The following is a 16,127-nucleotide window of genomic DNA, read 5'->3' on the forward strand; positions in this document are numbered from 1 at the left end:
GAGAAGGAGAGAGAGAGGGAGAGAGAGAGAGAGAATGAGAGAGAGAGAGCTGTGCTCGTGAAGGCTGGTGGTGTCCTTAGAGGCCAGAGGAGTCAGATCCCCCTGGGGTTGGAGGTAGAGATGCTAGGTATAGCACCCAGACCTTCCGCAAGGGCAGTAGTGCTCAACAATTTAGCCATCTTCCAAGTCCCTGTTTGTTGTTGTTTTGTTTGACTTCTAAGGCAGGATTTCACTGCTCTGGGGTTGCCAATTTGGCTAGACTAGATGGCCAGAGAGCCACTGTGATCTACCTATCTTTGCCTCCCTAACACTGAAATTACAAGTGGCACTCACTCTCATTTTTACTTGGGTTCTCAGGGATAAAACTCAGGTCTTCAAGCCTGCAAGGCAAGTACTTTACCAACTGAGCTATCTCCCCTCTCCCCCACATCTATAATCTTTCATTTTCCTGTGATGAACCTCCATAGTATTTCCCAGCCTCAAGTATAATACAAGACTGTGTTTGATGCTTTGATTCATACCATTTGGTCACTCCCAGACTGCAGCCTACCCAGGCTCCCCACTCACCAATCTTAACCACTGGCGTCTGTTCCAACTGGGAGCTGTGTGCCCCTTGCCAGAGAGAGCCGCTCAGGCAGGAGAGATGCTGCTGGGTTCGGTTTCTGGGTGTACCAGCCTCAGTGGATCTTCTGGGAACCACAGAACCCCTGGCCTTGGGATGGGAGGCTCCATCATCAGGCACAGAGGCAGTGAGGTGCTGAGCCAATGTCCCTGGAGTGCTGGAGGCCAGGGGAGGAGGGATACACTGAGGTTAGAGAGGCCTTAGGCCATGGTACCCGGGTCACTCTGTACTAAAGCGTGAAGTCTCAGCCTTGGGGCTGCCGTCTCCAGCATCTCAGTGATCTGAGGACTGAGGACATCACGTGGGGCATCCTTGTTCTCACGTTTGATCACAGTGCACCTGTCAGCCGTATAGGGAAGGAGCAGAGCTCTGTTCATCTTTCCAATTCTAGTCCCTTTTTCATGTGCGCACCTGAGTGGCCAAGTGGCCAGTACCTGCCCTGGGGGTCACCAGTCTCCACAGTGACTACACCACTCCTGCTTCTTGGAAATCTCCTCCACCCTCCACTTTGCCTTGAGTTCATTCAGGTCTCTCTGCACCTGCCGCCCAGACACTCTTCTGTGTATGGCATCTGTCATCTTATTACCCACCCTAAAGTTCCCATCGACTCACTCACTCTGTTTACTCCTGCACTTTCTTAGTAAAATATGTATGTATGTGTGTGTGTGTGTGTGTGTGTGTGTATGTATGTATGATGTGTGTATGTATGTCTCCCAATACGGACTGAGTGATATTCAGTAAGACACACTTGTTCCTGGAGCCTCTCTTCCCTTCTGTAAGTATGACTGGGACAGGGACCATCATTTGGGTTGAAGACACTGAGACCATTGACACCTGTTTCTGGGCTATCATAGACTCTTGGATTTTCAAGATGTCCCAGGCCTGTGAAAATGGGAGACTAGAATACCTGATATGGGAGAGGCGGTGCTCTGGGGTCTGGGTGAAGGGCGATATAATGCTGGTTTCTGAGCCCACGAAGCCACTGTCTGTCTCTGGTGACACCATCCAGGGCCCCTAGAACAGACCATATCTGTTAAGTGTGAGGAAAATATTCTCGTGCAATGGGAAAATCCTCCCAGTTCCTGGCCTCTCATTCCAGGGACTCCAAGACTCAAGGGCTGTCTGATACCATAGCCAGACTAGTATAAGACTTCCTATCTCAAGAGAACACTGAGCAAGGGCTTGCTGTCCTGAGGATTGGGTTCCATTAGGGCTCTTGGGGGAGATGCTAGGGTTTGCAAGATGTAGGAGGAGAGGGAAGAGGAGGAGGAAAATGGCTTAACCCAGCATCTTTTGGTGCAGGAAGTTCCATGTGCTGCAGAGATACCCAGGACAACATACATCATGAACACATGAGGACATGAGTTTAAAGCAGGATACAGGGAACATGTGAATGATCTCAGCGTTCTCAGAGTCTAATGTAGAGAATGCTGAGCATATGTTCGTCAGGACTTCAGAAGTGTGCATATATGCATGCGCATGTGTATTTGTACAGGTATACACGTATGGGTATGTGTCGTTTGTAGTGTGTGTGCCCAAGTGTGCATGCGTGTGTACGCACACATACATATACATGGCCTCAGCGGCATATCATCTGTCACCCCTGCAACAGTTTGAGAATTACCACTTGCTGGTGCAAATGGCACAGTTAGGAGCCAGGTACCAGCTCTGACATACTGTGACATCTGGTCAAAAGCCATGGCTCTGGCAGGAGACTGTTGGTAGAATACAAATGCTGACTGATGGACAGGTTTATGGCTGCAGGAGCAGGAGACGTGGCATGCAAGAATGGCGACACATGAAAAGGGCCAGGGTATGCAAAGGCCAGGAAACGAGCCCACGCACTGGGGGGTATCTTCTGGGCCATCCCACAGGCACACTCACCTCAATGTGGGACGTGCCAGCCCGAAGCAGAGCTTTACTAGGAAGGAGCTCTGTGGACCCATTCTCCTCCAGGCTGGTTAGACTGCTCTGGTGTGATGCCATGGGTTTGGTGCCCCGTTGAGACACTTCAGCAGTATCCAGGCCTGGTGTGTACCTATCTCTGGCCATGGATGACCGGAAGTTTGGAGGTTTCATGGATGCCACCTGTTCCTCATCTTCCCTATCAGGGAAGGAGATAAAGAAAGAACATTTCTGAGCCCCAGGTGAGCCAGGTGACCCAGACCTGGGGCTTAGTGAATCAGTCCAGGAGCAAACTCTGGCATAGACACACATCCCTTGGGATGCATCCTGGCTCTGTCAACGAACTGTGTGACCTCGGGCCATACTTTCCCTCTCTGAACTTCATACTCTTTTTTTATTTTAAAAAAAATTTATTTTTCATTTTATATACCAACCCCAGTTCCTCCTCCCTCCCCTTCTCCTGCCACCCCCTTCCCACCCCCATCCACTCCTCAGGAAACTCATACTCTTAATTGTAAGGCAGGAAGCCAACAAAACCCACCCAGCACACGAGAGTAGAAACACAGCTAAAGCAGAGTTTCTCAGAGCCCGAGGGGGGCTCACGTGTCTTTTCCTATGGTTAGCTATTTTCACAGACTTCCATGAACTCAAAAAAGACAACGTTATTACAAATGGAAGACCAAGATTTTATGTTACAAAAACAAACTTTAGAAAATAATGTAAGAAACATGACGACAATATCACAGGTTGGATGGATACTTTTGTTATCGTTGTGTTGTAGTCCTGAAATGAGACTTGAACTCGGGGCATGTTAGGCAAGTGCTCTGCCACTGAGCTACAGTCTTAACCCTTTTGCTTGTGCTGCCAGTGGCCATCCCTGTGTGGGACCCTGGGGTTTCTGACAGAGGCCCAGCGACTTACTGGATGGCAGACCTATGGCCTTCTTCAACCTGTGCTGGGCGCTGTCCTGGTGGTACCCTCGTGGCTTCTGCTTTTCCTGGAGCTGTGCCTGGACCATCAAGTTCCAAGGTACCATGGTAATCCTGCTCCTCCTCCTTTTCTTCCTCGTCTTCCACCCTCAAGGCTTCAGGGAGCGACTTCACACTGAGGTATCTGCAGGAAGATGCCCAGAGAGTGTCACCTCTGCCCACGGGAACAAACAAGACCCAGTGTGGTCAGCCCAGCCGTGGACAGTGCCTCCATCCTATGATACTCACTGCTCCAGAAGGCCGTGGCAGTCCTGCTCCACTTGAAGCTCCCTGCCCCTGAGTGGGGTGGGGAGGTCTTTCAGGATTTCCCCTGCCTTGATGCTGCCTGGGCTCACCTCCTGGTTCATGGGCCGTGTGCAAGAGCTCCTAGGGGAGGTGGCGGTGGCGGCAGGCTGGTACAAGGAAGTGGGAGATAGAGATTAATCATTGTTCTGATCACCTGCCTCTGCCATCTAGTGTCACGTGCTGAAAAGCATTTAGTAAGTGAACTTGTCGGCCTATCCTCTGCCATTCATACATGTGTGTGAGACCCTGAAGACCACAGGGTCTTCATTGCTAGCTGCTGTTATCTGAGTTCCTGGCGCCTGTCAGGCATACTGCAGACACGATTTCTCCTCAATACCCCAGCACACGCCTCACACAGACACCGAGGCTGGTGTGCTGTGTTAAAGCCACACAGAAACCAGGGCATCCTGCTTGCACCTGCCCTCACTTCTTCCCCTGTAGCCTGGCTACCCAGGCTTCCTGTCAGCACAGGAAATGCCACCTGTCCGGGTTGTCCTGTTGGCGGGCAAGGCTCAGGGGGCGTCTCCAACCCTCAGGGCCAGCCTTGTCAGCCGAGTCACCTAATGTGCCAGTCCCACACTGCTCGTCACCTGCACCAAAGTCCCCACAGACCAGGAGCAGGAGCTTAGAGACACAGAGCTGCCACCACTGCCATCTGTATGACCACAGCTCACTGACTCAAGGGAGAGAGAGTGGTTGTGCCTTAACGGACTGTGGTGTGGAGAGAACCCTGTTGAGAGCACGTTCCACCCAGTCTGTGTCTGGTGTCTTAGCTTTGTAGACCCCCACACCCTGTCCCTCACTCCAGGCTGGGGGTCTGGAAGCCAACCTGGCTGCCTTCTCTCCCACTGCCATCAAAGTCTGATCAAATGGGCTCTCTGAACCTTGTCCAAGCTCATGCATTCATCTCGCCCTCTGCCCTGTCACACCCAGCATCATCCTTCTGCCACCCTCTGCTGAAAACCAAAGGAGAGTCTAATTCCAGTCTGAAACGTGAGCCACAGGCTCATGGTCACAAGGCCCATGCTGGTGTCTCCACACTCAGGCCACAGTGCCCTACTGAATGACTTGTCTCCTGCAGTTACTTACTCTCAGATCTCACTTAAAACATATCTTCTTTAGAGAGTTGCTGTGCCCTCCTCCTAATCAGCTATAGTACCCTCCCTTTACTCCCACAGAACCTGGACTTCTCTTTCAGAATGCCATCAAAATGATGAATAATACCACAACTACTTCATGCATTCAAGCAACTCCATAGGGCCAGAAGTCACCTTCTCCACCATCTGTCCTCACTGAATCCCCACCGTGTGTCACAGGAATTAGAACACACTTCCTAAATACGTAAGTAAAGACATTAACGTGAATAAAAGAAAGAAACAGGGACTGGCCCAATGTGATGGGCAAAGCAGTACCTCATGGGTGGTGTGGACAGATGGCGAGGAGACTGACCCTGAAGGCATAGGCAGATGAGCTGGTCGGGACAGGAAGGGCATGGCTGGGGTGTTGTCCTGCAGGTCTGGACTGCATGATTCTGGCTCTCTTTGGGTCTGGTCCATGTGGTCCTGCAGCTCTTCCAGGCGCTGCCCCAGGTGGTATATCTCTGTCCCTAGCTCTCTGGAAGGAAGAAATATCAGCATGGAGACAGGTATTAAATCAGAGGCCCTAGCAATATCCTTTCAGGGACCACATAGGTCATTAATAGATGGCACCAAGGACTTCAATAGCAAAGTGATAAAACTTCAGTGGGAACCAGGAGGCCTTAGCTCCAGTACCCTCAGCTATCCCCATACTGTGTGACGCTAAGTAGATCCCAGTTTCCTCACTGTCTAGTGAGGGGCCTTGCAGTTCTGATTATCTAAAGGGCCTGGATTCTCAGCTCTAGCCATGTTGCTCAATAGGACAGGGGCTCCCTCTGCTCTTGTGACTCAGTGATAAGTGTGAAATGAATCCTTCCTGGACATAGAGGAAGCCAGGGGCCTGTCCTTGTCCCACCTGTCCTCCAGGGCCTGTCTCTCCAGAAGCTACCTGCAGAGATGGAGGGTCCTGGGACTTCCTGGGGACGCATCAGCCTTCGGGTTCAGATGCCGCTCTTTGCAGGCCTCAAGGTATTCTGCCTTAAGGGCCACGTGGGCCGCCCTCAGCTGCTCCAAGCTCTGAAACACAAGGGCCAGATTTGAGTGAGCCCTTAGGGCTCCATGCTCACACAACGGATGGGTGGCTCTTGGGGGCTATGGGACTCTCATGTGGCTTGAGAAACAGGCTGTAGCTGGACACCTCTTGAGGCTTCTGCCCAGATGGAGCTCTTTGCCATAAAACACTTGAAGCCTAGGAATCAGCCCAGAGGCCACTGGCTCTTTTTGGGAAGATTATAGGACCCATGGTACCTGGTGAGATGCAGCATCAAACATGCTACCATTGTGTACCCATACAGCTCTAATATCTAGAGGGCCCAGATCTTCATTCCTGACATGAAAACTGGTCACTCTCTTCCCCAGTTCTCACAGATAGTGAGGACAGATGGCATTATCATCCCACACTATACATAAAGGTCACTGTTACAGTGGCTCTTAGGTAAAGCATTCTATATTCATTCATTCCCACTCCAACAGAATCTCAACCAGAAATAATTAGCCATTGGAACACAAGAACTTATTTAGGTTGTGGAAACTCACATAGTAAGTGAACAAGTTGTACAGGCAAGACTTGAACTCGGGCCCAGAGCTCCTGGTCCTAACAACTCTACTAGGCCCTCATAGTAGTAAATATAAACATAGTCAATAGATAAATGGCTGTTGGTCTCTGGCCTACATGAGCCTAGGAACAGACTGAGGCCAACGGGAACCCAGAATATAGTTTCCAGCCACTTCTGATCTCCCAGAAGCCCCCAGGTTCCCTATATATGGAGGAATCAGGATGGAAAGGAAGAAAATGGATTTTTAAATTGTCATTTGTGACAGGAAAGATGGCTCCACAGGACTCATGCTAAATGAAAACAGATAAGGACAAAAGTCACATGTCCTCATTTACATGTGGAAGCTGCATGGAAGAGGGAACAATGGCCACTAGAGACTGGGAAAGGCCAGGAAGGGCAGGTGAAGGCTGGGCATCACACACCACAGCAGTTAATGGGGCGAAATCAACTCTGATGTTGTGTGTTATGACATCATTACATACGTCAGATCTAGAAAAGAGGTGGCACAAGCCTGGAATCTACTTGGGAGCTTGAGGCAGGAGGATGACAACCTTAAAGCCAGCCTGGGTGAGTCAGTGAGATCTTGTCTTAAAATGGAGGAGTTGTGGACAGTGAGATGGCTCAATGGGTGAAGATTCTTATCATCCAAGCCTGGCGACCCGGATTCAGTTCCTGGAACCCATGTCCAGGTGGAAAGAGCTGACTCCACGGGACAGTCCTCTTGCCTTTGCACTGTGACACACACACACACACACACACACACACACACACAGTGCCTTGTGCATACATGCATACTCCTTTTTTCTCCCCCGTTCACACACACACACACACACACACACTGATAATAAAAATGTTAACGATGAAAAGTAAAGAGAACTGATGACACAGCTCAGTGGTGGAATATTCACCTAGCAATGTGCGCGGAACCCTAGTTCAGATGCCAGTGCCATAAAAATAACAAAAGAAAGAACTTCAAAAGGGGACTCCAAAGGTTGCTGACATAAAGATGTGACCAATAGTTGAGGAGATGAGCTAGTATGTTATGTACATGTATGAAATCACGAAACTGTACTCCATTAATAAAATTGCTGGGTCTGTTAACATTTTAAAGGAATTTTTTTTTGAGACAGGGTATCATGTAGCCCAGGCTGGCCTATTTTCCTTATAGAATTGAAAACTAACTTCTGACCTTCTTGCCTCCCTCTCCTGAGTGCTGGGATTACAGGTGTGTGCCACCACCACACCCAATTTCATGCAGAGCTGGGGCTCAAGCTCAGGACTTCGCATATGTTAGGCAAGCACTCTGGTCCCAAAGAAACGATTTTAATTTTCAAGAGAAACCCTTGATCCCCTTGGTGATATGCCACAGTGCATGTCACACACCCTGTGGCTGGAAACTGCTGTAGCGTCTGTCACAGCCTGGGAGAACATGCATGCCCCGATATTTCTTGGGGGATCCTGCATCTGCTCCCCAAGACTAGATTTCTGTTTCTCTTCCTCCCAGCCCTCAACTGGACTCTTCCTCCATTGGCTTCCAGGGAATCTGTCCAATGAGAGGGATCTGGAAGAGATTCTGGAGTGGAACATGTACTCCTAGGTCTTTCCCACCTCTGTGGGACCCTTATCTCACTCACACCATGCTACCAGTCTTTCCTGACACAAACTCCCAAGTTTGAGGGCCCCACATACGCCTTCCCGGGGCCCTGACTGGTAGCAGGAAAGAGATTAGGCATGTCTGGCCATAACTACTTCAGACTCTCATCCAAAGGAGACAAGTCTATCCAGGCTCAGTAGTTTCATGGAGAAATGATCCCCTCTCCTATTTACTCTTGGTTCCAAGTTTTGGAAAATAATGGGAAAGTAGGTCAGAAGGCAAAGGCCCTTTTTTCTGGAGCCTGGGGGTACAGCAGGGCAGGAGTCGTGACTGGAGAAGCAGGAGCCCTGGCTCAGGGCTCTGCCGCCCACTCCTGTGGAGTTCTGCTGTCACTTCTCTCTGGGTTTCTGCATCATTGTAGTTAAGCAGGGGTAATGATCGCAGGTCCCCTGTGGGCGTTTATAATGAGGAGATGAAACAACAATGGCACATCCAGCCTGTCTGGGAAGCCATTATGGCTCAGCCGGGGCCTCTACTGTGACGCAATAAGCAGCTGCCTGGGGCACTAAGTAGGAGCTCCCATGAGACTGCTCTGGAGTACAGTCACCTGCCTTCAGCAAAAGGGGCTCTGGGGACAGGCTATCTGGTCCCTGCGGGTGTGACTCCGCATTGAGTAGAGGTACCTTGATTTGGTCCTGGGGTGGGAGATGTCCGGCAAGTACCAGTTCCTCGAAGGATTCCACCTGGACAATATGAGGGAAAGAAACAAGGATCTGAGTTCTAGTCCTAACTTTGCAGCAAAAAAAAAAAAAAAAAAAAAAAAAAAGGACTAAAATGTTTAAAATAAAAAATGCAATATTTATTGAGGAATTAGGGTAAACTGACGTAGAGAAATTTATATAACTGAATTATAGCAAGTCATTTATATTATATATAAAATAGAAATGTAATATGAGCTACATATACTACATAATCAAAAGTTTTGTGGAAATTAAAATGTAAAAGAAATAAGTGATATTAATTTTAATAATACATATTTTTATTTTGAATTACACTTATTATGTGTTCATGCATATGAATGGATGGACAGATGCACATGCTTGTGTGTGTGTACATACCATGTTGTGTATGTGGAGGTCAAGAAACAACTTTTATGAGTTTTGTCTTTCCTTCTACAGTGTGTGTGTGTGTGTGTGTGTGTGTCCTGGGGCTCAAACTCAGGTCACTGGGCTTGTTAGTAAGCCCCTTTCTTCCTGAGCCATCTTGCTGGCCCTTAATATATTCTATCTGATCTCAAATACCATTTTGATACGTAATCAATAAAAAATAACCAATGAGTCCAGTGAGAGATGTTGTTTTTAAAGATAGGGTCTCAACTCAGCCCCCTAAGCTGGCCGTGAACTCATAGCAACCTTCCTGTCCCAGTCTCTCCAGTGCTGGGATTACAGGCATGAGATACCAGCCTGTGAGATAGCTGAGTTCCACTTTAAGCTCTGGTGTTTTGTACTCCCAGTACATCCTCTCTCAAACCAGTTCCATGTCAAGAATGAAATACCCAATTAGGGGCAGTGGCTCCCAGGTGGGACAGGGATGAGGCATCAGCCATGCTCTGCACCTGCTCAGCGTGACCCGACTGCCAAAGAGAGATGGCGCCCAGTGGCAGAATGGTGGTGACAGGATGACATACTGCTCTGCCACAAAGGGGCTGGAAAACACCAGGGGAACTACAAGATGTCAGACGCAAGGAAAGACAGGCTGAATCAGCTTATGCGACACATCCCGAACAGAGGAGCTGCAGAGATCAAGGCAGGTGAAGAGTTGCTGGGGTTGGAGGGTGGGACAGTCAGGGCTGCTTCCCGGATGGTGTCTTTCTGGTGATGGAAATATTCTAATGTGGACCTTGATGGCTGCAGGACCATGACACAGGAAAACACGTGACTGCTCACATTTGAAAGGAGCAAAGCGTGTGATAGGTGCACTAGACCTCAGTAAAGCCATTACCCCACCTCAAGTCCCCCCAAAAAGGAAAGAAAAGAATGGTGGTAGTGGTGAAAGGAGCTGGTTTTCTGGACAAGGTGATGTAATGATTGCGTTTATAGTTTTGTAAAGGAGAGCGGAATTCTAGCAGGGGCTCAAGGCCCTATGGAACATCTTGTTTACTGGTTATGAGCTAGCTTACTTTATTTTTCTCTATGTGGACTTCCCCTCTGCCACAGGGCCCCCACTTCCGTTCTCAGAATGTGGTTGTGTCTTCATGAGCCTCTTTAGACACCTTTGGAACAAGGCCAAGTGTGAAGTTAGACAAAGACCTACAGACAACACTGAGCTGTAGTGTTGGCTGGAAAACCTTAAGAGGTAGCAAGGTTGACTTCAGTAATAATGAACAAAGAGGGAAAGGTTGGGTGGAGGTCAGAGAAAGCTGAGGGCCTCCCTATGAGCAACCACGGGCCACCTCCATACCTAATTGGAGGAACTATGACAACAGACAGTTGCTGCTCAATAGACAGGTCCAACCTTATCCTGGGTGCTTGAGGGAAGGGGGGATGGTCAATTTCCTGGAAGGCTAAGTTAGACCACAAGGAGGTAGAGCAGAGACATCTGGGGCTGGTGGAAGCATCTCTCGTACACAGAGGCCCCATGGGATGAATTGTCTCATGGGGAAAAACTGGGGTTCACTCACCTTGGCTAGGAGCCCGCTGGCCTGGGAGGCCAGTGCCTGGGTCTGTCCTGTGGCAGGCTGGTCTGTGGCAATGCCCTGGCTCTGAGGAAGCCGCCGTAGGGTGGCCATGCTGGGGGACGAGGAGGGACTCAGGTCTGCTCGTGGGGACGACCACCCTGGAATACACAGCCGCTGAACCCTGGGGCTGAGCACAGTTCCCCAGTCCACTGAGGCTGAAGGCCTGAGGCCCACTCAGACCACCATATCATCAAGCTATAGCCTGGCCCCTTCTGGCTACCTTTACATTAGCCCAGGAAGAGGGCTGGCCACTATTCTGCTCCACTACCAGAGAAAATGAGGTACAGATCTACCCTTGATGAAAGCTGAGAGAAGATGGGGTCTGGGGTGTGGACTCTAATTCTGGGAGAAACAGGTTCAAATCCTGGCCCTTTCCTTTCCAAGCTATGTGACTTTGGCATGTCTTTGCCTCTCTGAATCCCAGGTCTCCTGACTATCATGGAGTTATAAAAGGTATGTCCCTCCCCAGCTCTGTGTGGGTACTAACTAAAGTCATATGTGTCCATGTTAGGGCTTACAATGGACTCAGTGAAAATGCTCACACCACAGAGCCAAGACATCAGGTGGCTTAGCCAAGGGTCTATCTGACTGTTTAGCTTGGTCAAATCATTTGGCCCAGAGAGGGTCTTGGCACTCCATTCCCCTGGCTCTAAGTCAGTGTCACCCCAGGGTGAACCAAATGTCCTAGGGTAGAGTCATGAGCAGGAGGACACTAAAAGCCTGGCTCCTTCACCAACTCACCTGTGGCCTCAGAGGCCTGTGGATTCTGCTCAGGGCCCGGCCACCACTCTGCTGATCTGGGTTGTGGGATAGAGAAGGACAAGATCTTGCTTCCTTGTGGCATTGACCCAGAGCAGATGCTCTGACTGGCCTGGGGCGGGTCTGAATACAGGTGTACCTGAGGAAGAGGGGGGCAGGGAGGGGAAGGAGTCAGGTGGGGCCAAGCTCACTGGAAAGAGGCCACAAGTCTGTTGTCCTCTGTCATCCAGGCTTCATGCCTCCTCCATCAGGAGCCCCCTATGCACCTGGGCATCAAGAACTACTTTTCAGTGGAGCCCACACTGGGCAAAGGACTTACAAACCCCTTCCTATTCTCTTTATACATGTCCTGAAGGGAGGCAGGCAGAGACTACTTTCCCTATTTTTCTTGATTGTTCCCTTCCTTTCCCCCTTTTTATTTATTCATCTTTCATAAGATAACCCTGATTGCAGCCTCTCTTCACTCCACTCCTCCCAGTCCCCACCAGATCCACTGCCCCTCTGTTTCCCTTCAGAAAAGAGCAGGTCTCCTGGGAACATCAACTGAAGATGGCGTAACAAGATGCAACGAGATTAGGGGAAAACCCTCATATCAAGGCTGGATGAGGTAACCCAGTTGAAGGAAAAGGGTCCCAAGAGCAGGCAAAATAGTTAGAGATACCTTCATTCCCACTGTTAGGATCCCCACGAAATCCCAAGCTGAACAATCACAGCATATATGCAGAGAACTTAAGAGCAGACCCATGCAGGCTCTGAGATTGCCACTTTAGTCTCTGTAAGGCCCTGTGAGCCCTGAGACTCTGAGAAGTTAAGTCCCACGAGGTCATCAGCTAAGTACCTAGACTAGGTCATACCTGGACTAGGTCACAATACCACTTTGACCCCAAAGCCTATGGCTTTACACTGGCAACAATAATTTCTACTAATAATATTTATTATATGTGTTTAATACATATATAATAATCATTAACATTTTAATGAAATATTTTAATAACAACACTGATAATAAATATAAATTGTAGCCAATTGTTGCTTGAATGAATGAAGGAGATGTCATACACAGAGGAATCCTCTTAGGAGTTGTGCTCTGACACTGTAGATGGTGTGGAAAGTATGTAGGGAGGCAGCCAACCAGGAATTACATTGGAGCTCAGCAAGAGAGAAGTCAGGTTATAAGCAGGGGTGTGACATAGAGCTGGGGAGCCAGGGTCTGCTTTAGTTTACAGGGGTGTACTGGCCAAAGCCACCTCTGTTGTTATACACCGCCAATGGCAGCTTTCACTCCATAGCAGCCAAGCTTGGCAGCCACATCTGATAATACTCAGTCTGGCTATCTGTGGCTTCGTATATGTACTCCAGAGCCTGGAGCAAATTCAGGCTCCAATATGGTAAACCTCTGAGTTCTAGAGTAGATGACACAGCTGGCACCTCCACGCAGGAAGTTAGTACACAGCAAATGGTAGCGGCCGCCTACATATTCAGCATTGCCACCATGGTGGTTTGGAAGAGAATGTCCCCCATGGTCTCAGGGTTTGAATACTTGGTCCCAGTTGGTGGCATTTTGGAGATAGGATCAGGAGGTGTGGCCTTGCTGGAGCAAGTATGTCACTGGGGTGAGCTTTGAGGTTTCAAATGCCGCACACCATTCTCAGTTTGCTCTCCCTGCTTGTAGTTAAGATGCGACTGCTCAACTTGCTGTTCATCCACCATGACTGCCTGCCACGCTTCTCCACTTCTCCACTCTTGTCCCTCTTGAACCATAAACACCCATAAATCCTTCCTTCTGTAAGCTGGTTGGTCATGGTATCTTATCAGAGCAATAGACAAGTAACTAATACAGCCACCACCATCTCCACCATTACCATCACCACCATTATCATCACCAATATTACCATCATCATCATCACCGCCACCATCATCTTCATCATTACCTTAACCTTCATCATTATCCCTCTGTCTGCCACATCCTCCCTATCCATATGCATACATACATACATACATACATACATACATACATACATACATACATGCATGCATAGTCACCATGAAGATAGGCCAGTGAAAGAGCCACATTCCTATGATACCTTCGTACCTATTTAAGAGCAGAGTGGACTATGCTGATTATACGCTGACACTCCAGGACCAGGACTAAGTAGCTGAAGATAGGTCTGGCTTGGGGGTTCCACAGCCTCCAGACTGTGGAACAGGCTGGCTGTTCCAAGCACAATTTGGCGGCAATGCCTCCCCCTGCTGCAGACTGAGCCTTCCTGGCAGAGAACAAAGCTGGATTTTCATAATCCTCTGCGCCATCTGTTCAGTTCTGCCTGTGTGTGGGGTGCCCACAGTAGCGCCCCTTTCTTCCTGAGGTGACCCAAATCCTAGGAGAGGTCCCGCCCCCTTGAGTTTCCTGCCCACTGGGCCAAGGCCCCACCTGGGGAGCAAGGTGGACCTGGCAGCTTCCAGATCAAGAGGACGAAAACAAGGGAAGCCGAGTGTAGTTGTCAAGAGGAAGTGGGGAAGAGGGAGGGGACTTTATCGGCTGCTGAGCTGCGTGGGTCCCTCCCTGTCATGATCTACCTTCCTAGACACAGTAGACCCTGTGATGATGCTCGGAAGCCCTCAGGACTCCATGCAGGGTGGACCAGTGAGTTTGGGAAACATGGGGTTAAACAAATGAACAATCTGGCTGCAGCTGGGGTCTCCAAGCCTTTAAAATGGTAATGAGCTTTGTGAATGGGGCAAGATGGGAGGAGGAGGGAGCACTTCAACTCCTCCACTCCTCCGAGCACAGAAGCTCCCCACCCCCACAAAGCATCCTGTCAGGAGCTTCTGTATCCAGGGTGAATTCACTTCGGGACCAGTCTAACCTTACCCCCCAATTCTTTCTGGGGTGGTTTCTGTCTCCTCAACTGTTTGGCATCCCTCCACAGTTGAGATGGGGGTGGGGCAGGGAGGCTGGCAGGAGCTAGGAGGAAGTAGCAACAAGACAGCATGTGGTGAGACTCAGCAGGCTCACCCAGGACTCCTAACTCATCCTGGTCCCCTATCCCATGCTCCCCAGGGCCTTGTTCCAGAGGTGTTCCTAGGTCTAGCCTTGGCTTTCCCTGGCAAGCTTTTCTGGCTGCAAATTCAATAAGTGTTGGCTTGGTTTTGACAGAGTAAGTTAGGTCCCCTAGCTTTGGTGCCGCTGTGCTGTGTGACCCTGGACAAGTTGCTTAACCTTTCTGGGCCCAGTTGTAAATGACTTAAGATAGCAGTCAAAGCCACCACTCACTGATGGCTATTCTGATCCCAAGGCCTGCCTGGCTGTAGACCTGTCCTGTACACCATGCCAGGGCCTGGGCTTCCCAGACCTCAGGAAATAACACAATCTAGCATGAGCAGGTCAGGGGGGGCATTCCGCCTTTGTGTTTCACACATGCTGTGGGACATTCCTGGCTTAGCTTTGTGTCTGCAAGGGGAAGGAACCAAAGGGGAAACCCTTATTCTGAGCCTGGACTCTGGTTCAGCCAATGCCAGTCTCTGTTCCACTGGACTGTGGTTCCCAGTTACCCACACAGAGATAGCCTAGGTATCAAGGTAAATTCCAGCCTGCTCCCTCTTAGGTGGGCCTAGCCTCTCCTGCATTACTGTGGGCTCACAGTGAAAGGGCTGGCCAGGTCCTGGAGAAGCCATGCCCACAGATCCTTGTGAGGAGCAAGAAGCCTACAGGAGCCAGAAGCCCTCAACCAGGTTCCCTGAAGTGGGTTGTGAGCAGGGCACCTTCTGGTAGAGTTTATGGGGCTCAGAAGTGAGGCATCTATGGCCCTGGCCCCATGTTCTTCCCTGACGCTGGGACTATGAGCTGTGCCCCATCACTCCCTGGGTAGCAGTGAGGCTGGGTGAAGGGAATTAGGGATCATTTCCGGTGAACAGAACTGAAAAGAACTCACTCTTTCCTTGGGCAAAGAGCTCTCTTTCCAAAGTGTGGCTGGTGCTAAAGTATTCAGCCTCTCCTATAGTTTACCCCATGAGCCCTCTCTGCAGCCCTCCCCAGCCCTGTTCCTGACAGTCCTGCTCTCTTCTTAGAACTCTGGGGCTCCTAAAGATATCAGTGGGGCTTGTTGTCTTTCGGAAGGTCTGATGGTAACCCTCAGCCCCACCATAACCCAACAGATCCCAGGAGACCAGGTGGGAAGTATCCTGCCTGCACCTGGCAGAGCCATGAGTGTAAGAACAGAGGTCTCTGGTCCTACAATAGGCCCCATTGTTTTTGCTATGGTTGCCTTCCCCTGTGTTCCCCAGAAGTGATTAAAGACATGAAATCAGCACTTGGCAGAGGGACCTCAGAATAGAGAGCATCCTGCAGGAAGGTGGGGGGGACTCTCAGGGGGACAACCAGAGCAGGAGAGGGCCTGCATCTCTGCTCACAGCTACCCTGCTTGCTCTAGGCTGCCTGTTTGAGTAAACAGAGGTATGGGGAAAGCAGGAAGCCAAAGGGACCACAATTGGCCCGCTTCCTGCCTCACGGCAAGAAAGAGGAAGGCCCCCATTCAGGCTTCTCA

At 49.9% G+C, this 16,127-nt stretch overlaps 1 protein-coding gene across 1 annotated transcript in view; it reads right to left on the bottom strand.

The window, feature by feature from the left end:
• Akna (AT-hook transcription factor) overlaps positions 1-16,127 on the bottom strand; it is a 37,428-nt gene that overhangs the window by 10,088 nt on the left and 11,213 nt on the right. Inside the window, exons 5-14 of the mRNA XM_051187959.1 lie at positions 11,566-11,722; positions 10,768-10,922; positions 8,771-8,830; positions 5,827-5,954; positions 5,214-5,415; positions 3,745-3,908; positions 3,449-3,640; positions 2,507-2,726; positions 1,530-1,636; positions 568-779 (exon numbers count right to left, since the gene is read on the bottom strand). Coding sequence (XP_051043916.1) covers positions 568-779; positions 1,530-1,636; positions 2,507-2,726; positions 3,449-3,640; positions 3,745-3,908; positions 5,214-5,415; positions 5,827-5,954; positions 8,771-8,830; positions 10,768-10,922; positions 11,566-11,722 — 1,597 coding nt within the window. The remainder of the gene's footprint in view (positions 1-567; positions 780-1,529; positions 1,637-2,506; positions 2,727-3,448; positions 3,641-3,744; positions 3,909-5,213; positions 5,416-5,826; positions 5,955-8,770; positions 8,831-10,767; positions 10,923-11,565; positions 11,723-16,127) is intronic.

This window comes from Phodopus roborovskii, unplaced genomic scaffold (genome assembly GCF_943737965.1).
Source record: "Phodopus roborovskii unplaced genomic scaffold, PHOROB, whole genome shotgun sequence".
NCBI classification, from domain to species: domain Eukaryota; kingdom Metazoa; phylum Chordata; class Mammalia; order Rodentia; family Cricetidae; genus Phodopus; species Phodopus roborovskii.